This window comes from Larimichthys crocea, chromosome X (assembly GCF_000972845.2).
Source record: "Larimichthys crocea isolate SSNF chromosome X, L_crocea_2.0, whole genome shotgun sequence".
NCBI classification, from domain to species: Eukaryota; Metazoa; Chordata; class Actinopteri; family Sciaenidae; genus Larimichthys; species Larimichthys crocea.
The window spans coordinates 24,901,114-24,920,650 of NC_040020.1; the positions used below are offsets into that span (position 1 = coordinate 24,901,114).

At 40.9% G+C, this 19,537-nt stretch overlaps 1 protein-coding gene across 1 annotated transcript in view; it reads left to right on the plus strand.

The window, feature by feature from the left end:
• The window catches only part of LOC104921195 (protein ELFN1-like), a 111,727-nt gene extending 103,209 nt beyond the window's left edge, over positions 1–8,518 (plus strand). Inside the window, 6 exon segments of the mRNA XM_027283293.1 lie at positions 2,430–3,207; positions 3,296–3,449; positions 4,962–5,128; positions 6,401–8,073; positions 8,076–8,122; positions 8,124–8,518. Of these exon segments, the coding sequence (XP_027139094.1) occupies positions 2,918–3,207; positions 3,296–3,449; positions 4,962–5,128; positions 6,401–8,073; positions 8,076–8,122; positions 8,124–8,501 (2,709 nt within the window). The 5' untranslated portion in view covers positions 2,430–2,917 and the 3' untranslated portion in view covers positions 8,502–8,518.
• The last annotated feature ends 11,019 nt before the right edge of the window (positions 8,519–19,537 follow it).

Sequence of the window (19,537 nt, forward strand, 5' to 3'; positions counted from 1 at the left end):
TATTAAAAGTGCATGATATATTATTGCGTAGGAGAAAGCCATGAGTCATTCATGAGGTGAATTTATCATTAAAGGTCCTTTTGTAATGTCTGTAACCACTTAAAAATAAGATTCTTTGTGTTTTTGTTACCTTTGAATGAGTATTTTATATCTACAGACGAGTCCACCATGTTTCTACAGTACAGTTTTTCACGGGTTTGCAGCTATCATAGATTACAGGGTGAGGCGATGGGGTTGCAATCAAAAACTAAAATGCTAGATGTCACTAAATCCTACACACTGGTCCTTTAAAAGTACAACCTCATTACTACCAAATACATTTCTAAAAATTAGGTATTGCTTTTTTTACTATTTACTGTTAATTACACAATCACAAACAATAGAAATGCTATATTTGTGAATTAGCTGTATTCGTGCATACAACAGCAGCATAGATATAATGTGCTAAGAAGAGAGTCTTTTTGGGTTAATTTATTTGGTAGTATCAAACTTACCCCTACTGGATGCTCGTGACATGGCTCTGTGGTTGTCAAAGTCACCACCTGTTTGGTCCAGACTCAAATATCTCAACGATTACATGAATTGCCACACAAGAAATCATGAATAACTTTGACTTTTCTTCTGGCGCTAAAAGTTTCACTTTGTCACATACTTTGTTTATAACCAAATACCTGCAAATCACTCCGATCAATCTTAACTGTACTCTGTGTTTAATTAGCAGTACATGTGGTGCCGTGCTAGCAAATAGATTTCCTTTTACATTACAGCTCAGCTTAACAGCTTGCTAACAAATACAATATTTAAAGTCCGTGTAAAGTTAGAATAAATATGTGTTCTGAGTTTCTCAGACCAAAGAAGAAAGTGTTCTTAACCACCCGGCCAAATTTGAATGATTTGAAATATCAACAAGTTTATGAAATTAAGTGTCAAATCAGGCAAAAATGAGCAGCAGCAGTATTCTCTGTGGACTGTGGGGGCATGACCGCTGAAGATGCTGAAGCCACGGCCACTCATGGGAGCAGTCAAGCAGCAATTTTGAAGCAACTGAAACAGGTCAGATGAGTTCAGAAAATGACATGACTAACACCCTGAATAAATGAAGGGATATGCTCAGTGTGTCATCGAGCCACCTTTTAAGGACTGCCCAAAAAAATCCTGGACTAAAAACTGTTTTAACCTCTAACTCCACATTTCAGTAATATATTGTTCAAAGTCTTTTCACATGTTTTCAGAAACAATTTTCCAACATATTTAATTTATTTTGAAAGAAATCTCAGAATCTCCTTTACACAGACTTTAACTGTTTAAAAACCTTAGCCATAACTTTAAGAAGAGTTCAAATTTGATTCTTTTTTATTCTCTTTAAAGTTCTGTAGTGGATATTTGATTATCGTATGCATAATAAAGTAGAAATAAAGATCAAAAAGACATCCACCAAGATATAATAAAGAGTAAGTGGAACAGTGCCTAGCCAGACTGTGACGTCAGGCCGTTTGCTCTTTACAAGGACACATAACACTGAGAGAAGCTTTGTTCCATTCACAAAAAAATGTTGCTCTCTTTTACCGTCATTCTCGAATTCGAAATAACACATCAGCACCTCTCTGCTTTGCTATTCAGCTGTAATCAATAAGGAAGGAACATCAGTCAAAAGATGCTTGTGAGGAAGGCCAGACCTTTTGCTCATTCTCCTTCACCTCCATGACGTCACATCCTGTTTGCTGCTCTTATAGCTGAGAAAAAGAGGCTCTTAAAGAGAAGAGAGAGGGGCCACTATTCCAGCAAATTCTCCCAAACAGACAGACAGAAAGCCACTCTACAGCTCTTCCTCTTCCCAGCCTCCTCTTTTTCTCACAGAATCACTGCCTCTTTCTTTCTTCACCGCCTCATCCCTCCCTCTACTTGTCTCTTTGCTCCATCTCGCCATCTCTCTCCCCTCCCCCAAACATCACTCCACATCACCCTCTTGCACCCACTTTTCACTCCGCAGCTATTTGCCTCTTTCCTTTCTCTGCCTTCCGTCAGACATCAGCTGTTTTTCCCAGAGAGTGTTTTATTTAGAGCAGATTAATTAATTAGATACAGTATCAGAGTAATGGCCAATCTTAGCTCAGGCCTATCAAGGCCCCTCAAGGCTATTGGTGTGGCAGAAAATAGGTGTGTGGTTTGTGTGTGGACATACAGCAGCCACAATCTGTGCATATTTTTAAGTTTTGCAGGTGCTTGTTGTGTATCTGCACCAACGTGTGTGTGTGTGTGCATGCGTGAATTTGTGTGTGCCGTGGGTGTGTATGTAGCTGTTATATAAGAAGAAATAACCACCTCTGTTTCATCATGCTGGTAACAGGGTTGTGTTTGTTGGTATCTCACAAAATAAACCACTGTGTTTCATTAACACCCTCTTCTCTCTCTCTTTCCTTTTCCTCCAGGGACGAGTTCTCACACCAAGTACAGAACAGCGAGGAATGAGGAAGAAAGAAAAGAGGTGCTTGTCCAATCAGAGATGCAGATGGCCACAGAAGACATGAGTACCAGCCAATCTGGCACCAGGACGACTTCCACTTGCCAATTTATACATAACAAATCAAATGTGACCCCCTAATTAAGTAACAGTTGATACAGTTTACCTAGACTCGCATACTGCCAATGAAGTGATACATCTCATTCCTACACTCATTTCTACTTTGATAAATCCTTAATTCCTACATGAGTTCAACTCAAACTTCAATTTGCTGTATAATTACTAGAGAAGCGAAGGAAAAACCGGAACATTTTGCTATGCTGTGACTATACCTCAAGCAGTACAGACACAAATCGGACAAAAAAAGTAACACCAGGTCACCATACGCTGATATATTATTATAAACCGGCCCTCACTCTTTTTCAAATGGCGCCAGCCTGCATGAATAAATGTTAGATGGCGAGCATCTGTGTTCGGCTTTCTCCAATGGATATTGTGACAACATCCCAAATGGCCCAGAGGACGGGACAGGGACGGCAGAGACATAACGTGACTGGAGGTTCTTCATCAGTGGTCCTGTCCACAGCAAGCTCCTTCCTATGTTGGCTCGCCCTGCTGTCAGTAATGCGGTTGCCAATGGTGACAGCTGACTGCTGGCTTATCGAGGGGGAGAAAGGCTTTGTGTGGCTGGCTATCTGCAGTATGAACCAGCCGCCTTATGAAGCCATCCCCTCCCACATTAACAGGTAAAAGAACTTACAGTGAAAGTGAGTTTTGTCAACATTATTTTCCCTTTTTGCCAAACGTCTAAAGCCATCACACTTCTCTCAACAGCACTATTGTGGATCTGAGGCTGAACGAGAACAAGATACGGTCGGTGCATTATTCTTCACTCAGTCGCTTTGGCAACCTCACCTATCTGAACCTCACCAAGAATGATATCAGCTACGTGGAAGATGGAGCGTTCTCGGCACAATTCAACCTGCAGGTAAACAACGACATAATCTACATTTATACACATGCACATTCATGCATGCACTTATTAAGGGACACATATAGAATGGAGAAAACATTTCAATTTAGCTCCAGTCTAACAAACCGCAACACACATGAATGCATCAGCAGGCTGATAACATAAACATACTAATAACATATAATAAATACAATTAACACTGACTGTCAGAGCAAGTATTGAAATCTTTCAAGAAATTTGTATCAAATATCTGGTCAGATTCATAAACTTACCCTTTAAAGGTCTCATATTTTACACTCCTCCTGGCTTTTATTTGAGGTTTTGATATCCATAAGAAGATATATTTATGATTTTTAAGAACCAAAGAACATCTGAGTATATAGTTTTACATTTACCTCTCTCACACTTCTCTCTGGAGTTTGAGCAAGAGCACAACGTTTTGTTTTGCGCTGCATCTTATTAATATGAATGAGCCATTTTTTTTGACAGCCGCAGCTAACAGAGTGTAGCCTACCTGGATGTTGTTGTCTGGGTTGGCTGTACTGGGAGCAAGGCTGAGCGCGTTGATTGTATAGTTGTGACATCAAAACCTTATGAAAGTCCTGATGGCTCATTTTAAGGATTATAAAAACAGGCTGTGTGCAGTTCTCCATTTGATACTTTCACAGTATTTATACACCATTTAGACCGTTTATAATTAAAAACGCAAATGTCATTTTGTACAATATTTTTAAATTTAATTTCAATTTTAGAAACTTTACTGATCACGTCAAACATGAAATTACTTCTCCGCATTTAAGCCATCTGGGCTAGCACCTGTTGGAACACACATGTACATTGGAGGTACAGTGCCTTGCTCAAGGGCACATCGGCCTTAGATTGATTAAATATTCAAAAACTTTTGATTATTTTGGAAAATGACAAAAAGCGTTTTTTTATAAACAACAAATGTTTATATTTTTCAAAATAAAGTATGAAAAAATGTATAATTTTGGAATTAACCATTAAATTATTCACAATGAGTACTATTATTTTAAATATTTAAGTACATTTTGCTGATAATACTAAAGTAAGTACTTTTGAGTTAAGGACTTCTGACTGTAATGAAAGGAAGTGATTCATGATACACTGTGATACTTGTACACAAGTAAAGGATTTAAATTCTTCCAGCATTATACAAACAGATGGACACACATACACAAACACAACAAAGACAACACCCGCTCATTACGGCTTCCAGAGACATTGAAGCAAAAGTGTTTTCACCAAACTCAGCTAAACGCGGCCATAATGAGCTGGCATGCTTACACATCTATCCCAGGTTCTGGAGCTGTGCCAGGAGGTAAAATGTGAACAAGATCTTAGTAAATTCAGCACAGCATTGAGGCTTAGATCACCATGTGAAACACGAATTGTACAGAACTGTCGTCTGTTTGTTCTGCATGTTCCCAGCTTGCAGTGAGTGATGCCTGGTGTTGGCTACCTCTTCAGAGATTAGAATAATCCCACTTGTCTTTGTCTCTCCAGGTTCTCCAGATGGGTTTTAACAAGTTGAGGAACCTGACAGAGGGGATGCTGCGGGGCCTGGGCAAGCTGCAGTATCTCTACCTGCAGGCCAACCTCATCGAGACTGTTACACCTAACACCTTCTGGGAATGCCCCAACATAGAGAATATAGACCTCTCCATGAACAGGTATTGACCTGGGTCCATGTATGTGTCTAATTAAAGAGAGAGAGAGAGAGAACACACTGTATTAGTGCAAAGATAATTAGTTTATTAATCAATTAGATGTCATAGAGGAAAGAAATAGCTCTTTTAATATCCGATTCATTGTTGAGGTTACTTAAATTGAATTAAATATTCTCTCATAATTACTGAAAATGTATTACATTTGGATTTTTGTTCTGTTAGCCGGACCAAACAGGCGGTTTAAGAATTAACCTTGAGCTCTAGTAAATGTATTTAATGATTTATTGGTTATAATCATTGCAGTCCTGTAGCTGTTTTGTTGTTTAATAGTGACTTCATACACATAATTTTTCGGAGTGCATGTTTTGTGGTATAAACATTTCTAGCACAGCCACACTGGAACAAGGTAGGAGAATGTAGTGAGGTTCTCAAGAACAACTGAAACATGTCAAATGTTAAATGTCAGGCTTGGTGTCATCACCCCAAAGGCTTAGCAGGAAAAAGGAAGCACTGCAGAAGATGCAGAGATAGTAATTTTCTCACTGACAGTAACCTCAGTAAACCATGATGCAATGCTGTAACAAGCCAATCTTTTCAATAAAAGTTGAGATTTCTACTTTTTCCTCAGTGGGAATAACTGTCTTGCTCTTGCTATTGGTACTGTAACTGGTATTGATCTTTTGACTTAAATGTTAAAGCAACAGCTGAATGGAACAAGTTGAACTGCTCTTTGGGGCTTGTTGAAAGGTAATTTGGGAGACCATAAACTGAACTATAAGAAGACTTGGTAACCAGTATCTTTAAAGGGGGGAAATGCGCTGATTTCCACATCAAAGCCTGTGTGCAGGTCTTGGGGAATACTACTGAATATGTGAACAAAAGTTCGGTAGAAAATCCTTCTGGGGCTCCAGAGTGAGCCTCAAATGACGTCACTTGAGGGAGCTGAAAAACTACAAGTTTGAAAATGAAAAGAATTGGGGATATGGAGTTAAAAGGCATGAGCTGAAAAGGCCTCCGCTTGAGGCCAACTGCTCGAGGCTAGTACTAGCAAAATACACCCAAATCTCTGACTGTGCTGCTGGTGATTGAGTTGTATTTTGGGTAATGTTGAGGAAAGATTTTGACATGGGAAAAGAATACATGAATGAAAAAGATCAATTTTGATACTTTCCTTTTACACTGTCCATCCTAAGTTTGACAACACTGCAGACATGCAATGCTAAATTGTATTTTTTAATATGTCTAATTTATGATTTTCCTTTTGTCCCTTTTCAGGATCCAGGTACTGGATGGCAGCTTGTTCTCTGGACTTTCGAAGCTGACTACCTGTGAACTTTACACCAACCCCTTCAACTGCTCTTGTGAGCTGCTGGGTTTCCTGCGCTGGCTCTCAGCCTTCCCGAACAGGACCAGCGAGAGGATGGTGTGCGACTCCCCTCAAGGATTTTTCGGCTACAACCTCCTGAGCCAGAACCCCCGCATGTCTACCCAACGCAACGCTCTGCACGTGCTCAGTCTTGTATGCACAGACGACGGCAATAGTGTGACATCCTTTTATGTCCTTGGTGTGCCTGATTCCACCACCCCGCTCCCAGATTTTGCCTCTCCCTGTGGATTGGATGATTGTGCCTCTGGGACTCCTCCCGATGAAGTCATCAGTTCAAGCCCAATTTTCTCTGACGCCAATCCGATCATGATGCTAAAGCAGGTGCTACATTCCAGCGCTGTGATAACGGTTCAGATTCCTCATCCGTACAGGAAAATGTACATCTTGGTGCTTTATAACAACAGCTTCTTCACAGACATCCAGAATCTGAAAAATCAGAAAGAAGATATTGAGCTAAAGCACTTAAAACCTAACACAGAATATACGTACTGTGTGGCTTCTATACGAAATTCCCTGCGCTTCAACCACACCTGTCTGACCATCCCCACAGGCCGTCGGGCCGGGCCTGGGACTGTAGCCAATCAGTCGTCAGCAACCCACTACATCATGACGATTTTAGGCTGTTTATTTGGTATGCTACTATTCCTTGGCCTAGTTGTCCACTGCCTGAGGAAGAGGAGGATCATGGAGGAAAAGGAAAGGAAGATGAGCAGGATCCAGAGGACTCTGATAGAGCTAAAGTATGGTGGAGAAGGGGATATAGAGGGAGGGAGTGGAGGATCCCAGAAGCTTGCTGCTGGGGAAAGTCTGTCCAGAATGCCGTACCTTCCTCAGGGTGGTGAGATAGATCCTTACAAGCTGCAGGAGGTGATAGAAACACCGCCGCACAAGCCTGCTAAACTTAACTACATGGAGGTGAGGGGGTCTGGCATTGAAAGGGAAAGAGAACGAGAGCGAGAGCGAGAGCGAGAAAGAGAGATGTCGCCACAAGCAAATCCCCAGGGCTCAGTCGCAGAGATCTCAACCATCGCTAAAGAAGTTGATAAAGTTAACCAGATTATTAACAACTGTATAGATGCTCTCAAATCTGAGTCTACCTCCTTTCAACAGGGGATGAAATCCCCGTCTTCTGCAGGTGGTGGGGCTGTTTCGACTGCAGAGCCGCAGCTGGTGCTCCTCTCTGAGCAAGTAGAGAGGGGTGAAAGAGGAGGCGAGTTCCTCTCTCCAGTTTATAAGGGAGGAAGAGGAGGAAGAGATGAAAGGGGGAGAAGCTACCATCATTCACTGCAGCGACACCACAGCATGGAGGCTCCTCCAACCTCGAAAAGGCCCAGCACCTCTTCTTCTCCAGGCTCTGCCCGGAGCCCTCGCTCATTCCGCTCGGAGGGAGGCTACCACTCCTCAGAGACCCGCTATATCGAGAGGACCTCACCCGGAGAGAGAGGAGAAAGGGGAGGTGGAGGTGGGGAGGCCATCCGTACAGTCACTCCAGCAGCAGCTATCCTACGAGCTGAAGCCCAGAGGATCCGCCAGTACAATGAACATCGTCACTCTTATCCCGGCTCCCAGCAGCACCTCCAGGACCTGCAGCACCACCCCCAGATCCTACAGGAGCTCCACCATCACCCAGGGGGCCGTAAGCCATCTGTGTTAGACCCTCTCACCCTTAGCAGGCAGGCCAAGCAGCGGGAGCTGGCCTATTCCCAGCTCTCGCCTCACTACCCACTCTCGCCCCAGTACCACAACCTCAGCTACTGCTCCAGCCCAGAGGAAGACGAGGAGGAGGAAGGGCTCCTCTGCACCCCGACCCTGGGGCTGTGGGAGAGGTTCAAACTGCACCGTAAGAGGCACCGGCAGGCGTCCATGGAGGACGAAGGATACGTGGCAGCCGGACACGCGCTGAGGCGAAAGGTTCAGTTTGCCAAGGATGAGGATCTTCACGACATACTGGACTACTGGAAGGGTGTGTCCGCCCAGCAGAAGACCTGATCTAACATCTGGAGACCCCAAACACTTTGAAGATGGAAAATAACAACACTGCACCCATAACATATTGATACAGATACAAAAATGACCTGTAAATACATACAAACACACACAACTTACAGGATCTACAGAATCACATTGCAGACATACATCTACATACGCACACACTTTACACAAACCAAGCCTTTGCTTCTGAGAACATGAAGGAGGACCAAACTAATATATTATATTGAACAAGAAAAATCATAACTTATAGAGAAACTGAGTTACTTTTTGTAATGTAATGAAAATTATAGCTCAGACTTATGTAGCTATTTGTACTACGTTTTGATTGAAGAAAAGAAAAATCAACATTAAGAAACAGAAACCTTAAAAGTTGCCGGGCAACCCATCCTGAAAAGCCTGGCTACGCTTTTAATCTGCCTTGAGACTGACATTCATCGAACCCGGCCGCGGCAGATTAACCTCAACAGTTTTCACAACCGTAGTGGATTGATCAACAGATTAACCTCAACAGTTTTCACAACCGTAGTGGATTGATCAAGACTTTCCTTTGCTGGGGTGATTTTTTTTTTTTTAAATCACAAAACCTGCGATACTTCTGTGAGAGGAAAAAAAAAAAAAAAAAAAAAAAAAAAAAGCAGACATTTTGAAAGATTTGCCGTGAAGATTTAAGACATCAATACGACAAATTCTGGATGGGTCGCCAGGCAACAGTAATATTCAACTGTGCTGAGAATGAGTAGGTAGCTCTCACGAGAGAGTGAGTATAATGTGCCAAATCAACCAAGGGGATAGTAGAGCCCTACTGTGTACCAACTTCTCCTCGCCACTGTTTTTATATACAGAATTTAAAAAATCTAGAATGATATGTTATTACTATTAATTATTCTTATTACATTACTGGTCTTCTTATTATTCCTATGCTCCTCATCATTAATACTCTATTATTTGAATATGGCATGGCTCTGTGTTTTGACTGTTTTGAACCTCTCAGCTGAGAAGTGCACACCAACAGAGACAAACAGTACGATGGACGAGACATTTGAGTTCTTCTTTTTCTACCAAGAGGAATACGCTCTCTGCTGAGCCAAAAACAAGCCCATCTTTTCTCTTGGTGAACCCCTGCTACACCCACTCCTCATCCTCCTAAAGAGGGAACGCTGTACAGATGAGAGAGAGAAGTTCTATATTTGCAACAGAGGTGACTGTTTTGTTTGTACAACATGGTTTTGAAATCTTTCAGACTTTTCAGAAACCAGAATCCCAAGTTAGTTACCTACCTGCTCACTTACAATGGTATGTTTTTGATTTTGAAATTGAACTAAAAATTCTAATCTTCAAATGAATGTCTTCAATTCCCACAGGGGAAACATATCTGCACTGTTCAAAATCAAAAAAACAACAACTCTTAGGAAAAAGACCTAAAACTCTCAGCTTCGTTCCCGATACACTGTAGATCCACTGTGTTTTATCAACAATTCATTTTATTTTTCTCCTCACATCTCCCAGGTTTCTACTTTTAATTTTTGGGGATTCCTCTGGCTCCACTGTGGTGCCATTGTGACAACTTGTTAAATCACAAAGAAGTATTTGAACTATTTTAAATACTACGATTTACAGACCTCTTCTCCTTTGCATCGATACACATTAGTTTGCCAAACGGAACAACAATTTGCACAAAAAGATCCACCACCATTGGCTCACTGCTCCCCTTCTATCCTCCAATCATTTCTAAGACCAAAGTACTGTGGTAGTAAATTGACCCTTATATACCCTGACCCGGACCCAACTTATATACCCACCTTCACCCTTACAGTTGCGACTCTAGCACATGCACACCACATATACGCATTCAAGTGTACTCATGCACACACAACCACACACAGATGAATGTATTCTTTGAGAAAATAATACTGTTTAGCAGCTGGATTTTCTGTTTCTGGTGTACAAGCTGTATACAAACAGTGTCCTCATCTGTCTGATAGAAAACTGTTTCAGAATTGGAGATAAATAAGGATCATTTGGCTTTGTAAAACAAAACAAACTAAATCCGGCCCACTCAAGGCATATTCTCATGGATGAATATTCCTAACATCAGTTTGTGTCACAAGAAGCCCAAAATTGCCACTGCAGACGTCTATCGAAGTATTAGGAATGGGGTTTTGCCTTATTAACGGTTTTTAACTGGAAAAAGTTCCTCATATGACAAATGTTAGTATGTAAAATGTGATTAGTATCACTAGTGTGGTGAAAAGAGACTATATGTATATCTGCAATATCTGCAGGAACTAAATACCAGAGGAGAAAAATGTGATAACAAACATACTGCTGTTTATTCTATACAGAACTGTGCTACAACAACTCGTTTAAGAAGACTGTAAACCAGGGATGGAGTAAAGAACATTTCAGTTCAGAGGATTTTTGAATTTAACAAGCTTGTAGTATTCACGGTACTGACAGGCAATTTGTAATTACAAATGCTTATACTGACTGAATCGCACCCACTTTGCTTTCTGAATTGAAACAGAATAGAAACTAAACTGAAATCTACACAACAGAGCTGACAAACAATGAAAGGTTCATTGGTGAATGGAAACACTGTATAAAATCTTTTTTCTCTGCTATAATGAGTTCAGAATGCTCAAGTCATTAAACCCGGTTAAAGCCATAATCGTGGGTTAGTGAAATCACCACAGCTGTTTGTAGCACTGCGAATGCACCTTCATTTGTGCGGTTAAAAAGGCAGTTATTTCTCCCCACGTACTGCAGCAGCCATGACGTGGTTCATCTGCTGCTGCTGCAGCAAACAATCAAACTCTGATCCAAAAAGGAAAAAAACTGAAGATGAGCTGTGGTCGTTTCTTTACATTCACACGTCCCAGATTGTGGCTTTAACTAAACAACAGCCTTAAAACATTCGATTTTCTTTAATCTTTTTAACTTTAGCATTGCTTTGAAAATCAAACAATTTCCTGGTTTCTTAACTTATACTTTCCTGACTGCAATTTTATAATTGCTTGATTCTTAAGCCTCACTTGAGCATTCTTTGAGTAACAGTAATATCAATGTAGCGATGTATTTAACTACTGTTTTTTGTTTTTTTTCCCCCATTCTGTTCATGAACAATAATGGCCTGAATTTATCATGTGTCAGAGACTAGCAGAGCTTGTCTAGAATCTGTAAAAAATGTCCTGGCGGTCGAGGCATCCAGTCCACAGTGACCCTAATCAGCGCTGCTATTCTTTGAAGCGTGATGAAGAGAAACTGTGTTTTTGAAACAACAATGCCTAGAAATAAATAGAGGTCCTACTGACAACAGACAGAAAAGACAATGGAGCATGCTGCAAGGAAATCTTCAGTGGAAGCTTGTGTTGTACTCTTCTAGTGAATGACTCAGGAGCGAGAGAGTAAGAGAGAGAGTGAACGAGAGTGAGAGAGAGCGAGAGAGCGAGAGAGAGAGAGAACGCTCTGCCATAGGATCTCTCAGAGGCTTTCTTTCTTTATTTTCTTGTCAAAAAATTAAAATGAGCACAATAAAATAGCCTTTCTTTCACTGTCTCCTTTCCTGGAGAAGCCACACATATACCAGAAGTTTCAAATACACTCAGGAGTTTCATTTTACATTTCAACAACACTTGATTGATTACTTCTGGGTCCAGTTTACCTTAAAAAAAGAAAAAGAAAAATGACAAAAAAAACATATTTTCTTACTTGGGTCCAGTAGATTTAGCCAGTCTAGACAGTTTGTGCAATTTGTTTTGAAATATTTGCCTTTGCCCAGTTCCTCTGGGCAACCCACAGAACACACTATCAAAAGTTTTCGATAAAGTAGTTCCAGTGCGAACTGCTGATTTCGAGTGCATGTCCCTGTTGTTATTATTCTGGATTATTTTCCAGAATAACATGGGACACTGTCTTTGGACTGAAATGACAAACTGCCAAACAATTCGACAACAAGCCCAAGACATGCAGGGGCTGTCGCTCTGGCATTAGCTGAGCTGTGGTTTAACGTTTAAGACGGGTTTAAACCTCTGTTGCCTGGGTCACATAATCACTTAAACCTCATTGCTGCCTCCTCAGAACCTGTGTAAACTGCCGCTGTGGTTTAGTCCGAACCTGGTTGCTGTCCTCTGAACTCCTGTAGAGGTCACTGTGTCTGAGGTTTAAGGGTCATCAAGTTCAGTAGGAGGACAGATTTATACAGCTCAGATCATTTTATTATTTTTTTGAATATTATAATATAATTATCTTTTACCATGTATGTTCTTTTGAAGGCAACACTATATTCAAATGTTAAACTTCTATAATTGTGTAATTACAATTAAAGGTGTTACTTCTTCCTTAATTCATTTTTGAATCCAGAAACAGGGTTATGGATTATCTGACAAACATGACAACCAATCGTTTATTAATGCGTCAATTAACGCATGTCCAGTGCCTGGAAGAAGGTGTTTGCCAGTAATGTAAAGGTCATAGTAATCATATATCTATTGTCATGCCCGCAGCAGCTGGTGAAACTACATTAATTAGCAATGGTGCATTGAGTCATCAGATTCTAAGGGGGGTGAGAATCTCAAGAGTTGTGCACACAACATCATTCACTCCTAGTGACTAATTTATAACAATGTAGAAATGTGAACAACTGTAGTTCACAGTAGCACCAATAACAGTGCAGCAATACTGAGAATACAACCAACACAATGAAGGTGAAACAAAACAAAACATTTGACTTAAACAAGACAAAGAGTCTACAAGCCATGTGATCTGTCCCAGCAGTACTAAAGCTACCGTGCTAGTGGTCACTATTTACGTTCAGCACATGAGCATGCAAAGATTTGGTGATTAGTACTACACACGAAGCACAGCTTTTTGAAAAGTCACTAGTTTTGCTGGTATTCGAGGTCATGTAAGTATGAACAGCGCTAGAAGAGGACTGGGGATCAGCATTCATTCATCCTGAGCGGAGTTGGACCTGGTGTTGCTGGAGGAAAAGTTCAGGGATCACAAATGTCGTCAGGATTTATCCTCTGATGACCATTTATGTTTGCACAAAATATCCATAGCCAATGTGGAGTTATATAACATCGCACATCAACATGAGGACATCACAATAATTAATATTTCAAATTGGTTAATCCATGACTGACTATTTGTGGACAGTTTTTGGCTCGTGGTGAAACATAATCCTGTTAAATAAACTCCATATCAAAAAATCATTTTGGCAAACCTACATACTTTTTATGTCTGAGTCCAAACAAAACTGGGTAAATGTAAATATGGGCCAAATTTGCTGTAGGAAAACTTGGATAAACATGGATACTGACAAACGCAAGACACCCTCAGGCGATGCTGTTTCTAAAAAGACATTAAAAAAAGGGCAATACTAACGTCATGTTGGATTGGCACTGTGGATGAAAGGCCCTATGTGGAGCGTGTCCTTAGTGAGATGAATTAGGATCCTTACTTTGCTGAATTTTAATTTGACAGCAGCAAATAAATGGACCAAGTGAAACATCTAATAAGTAGTGACTCAAAAGTGAGTATCTCCGCATCGAGTCAAAACATTTTAAAATTTGGTTTTTAATACGCCAAGAAAAACTAGACTGTTTGTCAATACAACACTGGTGATGTAACTTACTTCTCCGGATGTTTTGTGTCGAACAAAAAGGTTTGACGTGGTTGGAGTTTGAGCTGTCAGCAGCTTAAACATCAGCAACTGAAATCTAGGCTATCTTTACTTACAAAAAAAAAAAGGAACTTAACTTGCTCTTTTTTTCCCCACACAGACATTTTCTACACAGTTACACCATCCAATTTTATTCAGAGGCTTTTAACGAGAAGCTTTACTGTGCATGAAGCAGGTAAGTGCTTTGCTCTGAGAGACATCAGCAATGCAACGCGAGGCAGCAGCTTCACTTTTTCATCTGCTATACACATTTTAATACTGTCTAATACTCTGGTTACAACAGAAGGAGGGAATCTGACAGCTGTTTTATACAACATGGCTGGTTATAACTCCAGTAATTTCTTACATCAAGATGGGTTTATTGTCATGAGGAGTACTACTCAGCCTGTGAAAACAGTTGTATAATGTCTTTGTTGGCTCTGGAGGGAGCTTTGTCAAGTCTGAACGAAATCACTGTAGTGACATTGACAGGGTATCTTGCTTGGGGACTAAACAGTGTTAACACAAATCCTCTGTTTCAAGCTGGGGGCGTGGAGTGAAAAATGTGGATGTTTAAGAGGCAGGTAAGGTCTAACGATGAGTCACAATTGAGTTGCATTTTGAGCTTGATCCACAGTAAGAACTTAAAGTCACACATCTCAGTGTCTTCTGAAGTTTGATGTACTGGTACCTCACTTAAGTACTTAAGTAAAGTTACATTTATAATAAAATGTTGTTGATCTCCAAATTGACACATTTATGGGACTTGTTTAAATTTTAGAAATGATCTATAGTGCTCAATTTTGACTTTTGAGATCTTATGCTGACTCACTTTCTTGACTACAGTCATGGAAGATCAGCACCACTCTCAAGTCTGAGGGAGGTGATTAACTTAGCTTAGCATGAATATTGGAAGCAGGGGGAAACAGCTAGTCTGGTCACCATGAGGATGAACCAGCAGAGACTCAAGGGCAGCTGTAGCTGGCTCTAGAAAAGGCAGTTTTCACAAGTCCCCATATTAAAATGCACAACTTCACAAGAGAAATAAACATGTTAACAACCAGGTACAAAAAACTGTTCAGGTCTGTATAGCTAATTTCCATAATTGGCATGGCTGCTTTGATTGTCAGGTGGCTGCTGTTACAAGTGGCTTGTTTGAACACCAACATCCTCATCTTTGACCATTTTTGGATTAGTGATGGAGGCAGGAGCCACCACACTTTGAACTTCCCAACGGCTCTTCAGAAACCTATGTGTGACAACACAGATACTACATCAATGTGGTATCACCAAAATTACCCTGTTCATCATGGTAATATTGCAAACCATCCAATAAGTCCCTGGGTACTAGCAAAATAAGAACAAATCGTGGATACAAACAAATAAGAATAGATTTTTGGTTGCATATTTCTTCCTGTATGAGGCCTGTAAAAACTGCTTTGTCTGCTCAAATTATCCTGTGTCTGCTTGTTTGGATATGAAAGTTCAGTTGATCTGAATTCAGCAGCTCCTCCTGAACAAAACAGACAACACTCTGAGGTCTATTATGTATGTTAGACCCCCTCCTGAATGTGGTAGCAGCTGCTGCACCAAGTATAAACATCAGAACAGTGACTAACCGTACCCTCTCACACAATATTAATTCCTCTTCAGTGGCAGCAAACACAACATGCTGATATTCAGAGCTTAACAAGATATTTTTACGGCCGACGAACATTAACATTAACTGTGAGAAATCACATGGCTACATCTACTTCTAATCGTAGAGCTGCCTCCCCAGCGGTGTAGTTACCCTTTAAGGTCTAACATACATATGCAACATATGTCGAGTGCCATTTTCGTCTTCAGTAACACATGCAACGTTTAAAAATTTTATACATTCATGTTTTATTCCCAAGCAGTTTTCTTCTTCACTGCCTTTTGTTGGTACATTGCTACATTAGTTGGCGTGTTACCAGCCTGTAAAAGGAGGCGGCCAGGAGCAGAGTGAAACTGCAGGACTGCATTGATGTATAAAGAGAAGTGGATGGGCTTCATTCATTCCTATGGAAGCTTTTCAGTACATGAAGCTAAAAAGTTTGATTTCTAGGCATAAAATTATCCGGAAGTTCTTCATATGTTTCTGCGTTGTGTGGCCCATAAAAGAGGCGTTTTTAGTCCTCCACCAACTTAACTGAAAAGAGTGACTCAAAAATATTTAGTCACCATTTTGCAGCTGGTTCTTTCATGATATAAGCTTATGGTAAAACGTCTTTTTGGGACTTCCTGGCTGCTTGCAGGACTGTGTAACAGTCATCAGAGTGAATATAATAAAATGTCAGTTGAAACTGTTAAACTATAAATAATTCAAACAGTTATTCAAACTCTTCAACTGATCTAAAAGCAAAAAAAAAAAAAAAAAGCTTTACTGTCTCTAATTTTAATTTTATAATACGATTTAGGTGTGGAGATTCTGTACACCCACTCTCACACTTATCTTGCAGCACAGTCGAGTGCACACGTAGGCAATGACACACACCTACAGCACAAAAAGCTTGGACCGGGGCCTTATCTTTCCAGGTGAAATCACCCTTTAGATTTATAATGGTGTAAGTAATTCACGTGTAGGAGTCCATTTCCTATTCCTACCTGAACTGACTGACTGAAAATTGCAACTTCAGTACAACAACAACGAGGTTCATTACTCCTTATCTTTAAACCGCTGCAGTACAAGTGGCTTTGGGGGCCTGGCGGTGGGCGGCTTCTATCAAGATGGTGTGAAGAGAACATGTCCTAACAGGATCTTGTCATTATCCGTCCATCTCCTATCTGCCTTGTGTGATTTTAACCCAGGGCAGGTAATATGTCTCCACGGTTTCATTATTGGTCTCCTCAACCTCATTTTCTTTCCTTTGTGACATCTCGCTCACTCTCAGACTCACACAGACGGACAGGAATGAAAGCATCATTGTTGTGGTGTTAACTCAAACACAGAGAGTGAGACACACTTTCTGTGTTTCAGTACAATTTACAACTTTTCGGAGATGAGATTTTGTCAGTTGAACTTTCAAAATTTAACATGATATTTACAGAAATGCACATAATGCAGTCATGATGTGGGGCAGCTTATTAAAGAGCACTCCTGGCCAGCAGAATGAAAGATTTCAGCAGTCCTGTACCCGGTGGGACAGTTGAAAAGGGCAGCCAAACAACTCCTGGTATTACGGCTGGAGGAGAACCTACATTAAGCCTAGTTTTGACGCACTGTGGTTGAGAGCTGCCCTTTCTAGATGTGGTATTATCAAAGCAGTCTGACGCAAAGCGTAGAAGGAGCCTCCAGCTTGCCCTCATGTCAGAGTTAGGAACACAAGTAGTTGTCAGGCTTGTCATTGCCGGAGCTGCAGTGACCAAAATATCTGTCTTTCCATGTGTGTGTGCGCTGGCTGTCTCTGCCCCCCCCTTTATTCTATAGCTGTCCACACTGATGCCTGCCTGAGTACAAAAAGAGGCGTCCCCAGGCACAAACAATAACCCCTCTCCTTTATTCTCCACATGGCATTTACAATGACACCTCCGGCAGGGATGGAGGGTAGAAGAGATGAGGACAGAAAAAGATGATGGAAAAAAAATAAAAAATAAAGAAAGAAGCAAGAAATGGAATTAAGACTAAGGGGCTAAAGAGATAAAAGAACAAGACGACAGGATTCTTTGCTCATTTTCAGAGTTTTGATTTCTCTCATGGCCCTGAGGGTTGTCTTTGTGAAATAACCTTCTTTTAAAAAAGGGAATTAGACTTGCTGTCTCTATCAAAGATCACAGCCTAATGTGGGCCAGCCTGTCTAAGGAGGCGGTTTGATAGAGCACGATGTTAAGAGTGATAATGGGAAAACCTCTCACCACTGTATTAATACATATTAAAACCAGCACTCTGAAAAGGAGGGCCTTACAACTCACTGCAACACACACAGAGACACACAAACGATAGGCCAAGCAGCATTAATAATGTACAGTGTAAGTGGGAGAACACTGTGGAAAGGTCGAGGTTGGCTGAGAGGCATACGACACGACTTGTGAGTTATTAGGTCAATGGTTACACTGGTTATCTATGACTGGGTGAAAGAATCTAGCTTTCTCCTGTTTAAATATCTTATGAGAAATGTCAAAGAGCAGCAGAAACATTTTGTCTTTTTTTAAAAAAAACAAGACTAATTGCATTTAGTTTCAAAACAAGGACACCAGCTGAACAACTACCACCGGGGTACTGGAGTTTCTTGACCCTGAAACTTTGCTGCTGCTTTCTTTATGAGAATGTGCGTATGTGTGGAGAAATTTGGGGCCAGATGCAGAAAAACAAGGGACAGGATTGCGAGCCACGAGAAAAATTATGCTTTGGAAAGACAAAAGAATTTAGCGGAGAAAGAAAAGTCGTGGGATGGACAAAGTTTGAGGGAAGGTTAAATGACTGATATTTTGTCATTTAGCCTCTCTCAAACTATCTCACCTTTCTAAATTACCACACAAGGTGACACTGAACTAGCTGAAAATATACAAACACACATCCGCATGTGCATTCCTGCACATGCACACGAGCTCCCAGATTGAAGGAGGCTAAGACGAGAGATCAAGGCAGTGCAAATGAAAAGAGCTCTAATTAGCCAAACTGTCACTCTCCTGCTCTGGCAGCCATATTGGAGTCTGCCTGGAGACCTGCCTGCCTGCCTGCACATTTTCACTGGCCCTCTGAACACACATATATACTGCATGGTAGTGAGGATTAGAAGCAGTGGTTGTTGAAAATAACACTTGCCAGACGTTAAGCACTGCAACAGCTCTGAAATGTTATAATGAATGGAGAGATATGCGTTAATGAGGCCGCTCTGTGGAGGTCCGTCGTCAGAGGTACACACTTTGCCCTGTTACAACTCCTTCCAGATTTGTTCTTTTGGTCTGGAATCATTTCTGAGCGCATTATTGCACCATTAGCTTTGGCTAATTGTTATGCCAGAGAATGATCATGAAGTAGCCCCTGGTAATGGGTGAAAATACCCCCAAATTGTAATGAGACCACATTCCACTTTAGTTTAACGGCGCATTTTCCTTTTTTTTCCTTGATTTTTCCACCTTCCAGGGAGTCTTTCATACCAGTACATGTCAGGAAAACACAAAAAATCTCAACTTGCAGAACTTGAAATGTGGTTGAGTTTGGTAATCAATCATAGAAAACCTCACCGTCCTCACCTTTAGGTTTTGTCAAAGTTATGTTATTGCCACGAGACAGGGAACACAGTGTTTTGAACGCTCCCCTTTTCAAGATCACACTGACAATTGACATTTCAGAGTCAGCCACAGGAATAGCAACTTCGTTCACGCAAAAAACAAACACATTATGCTG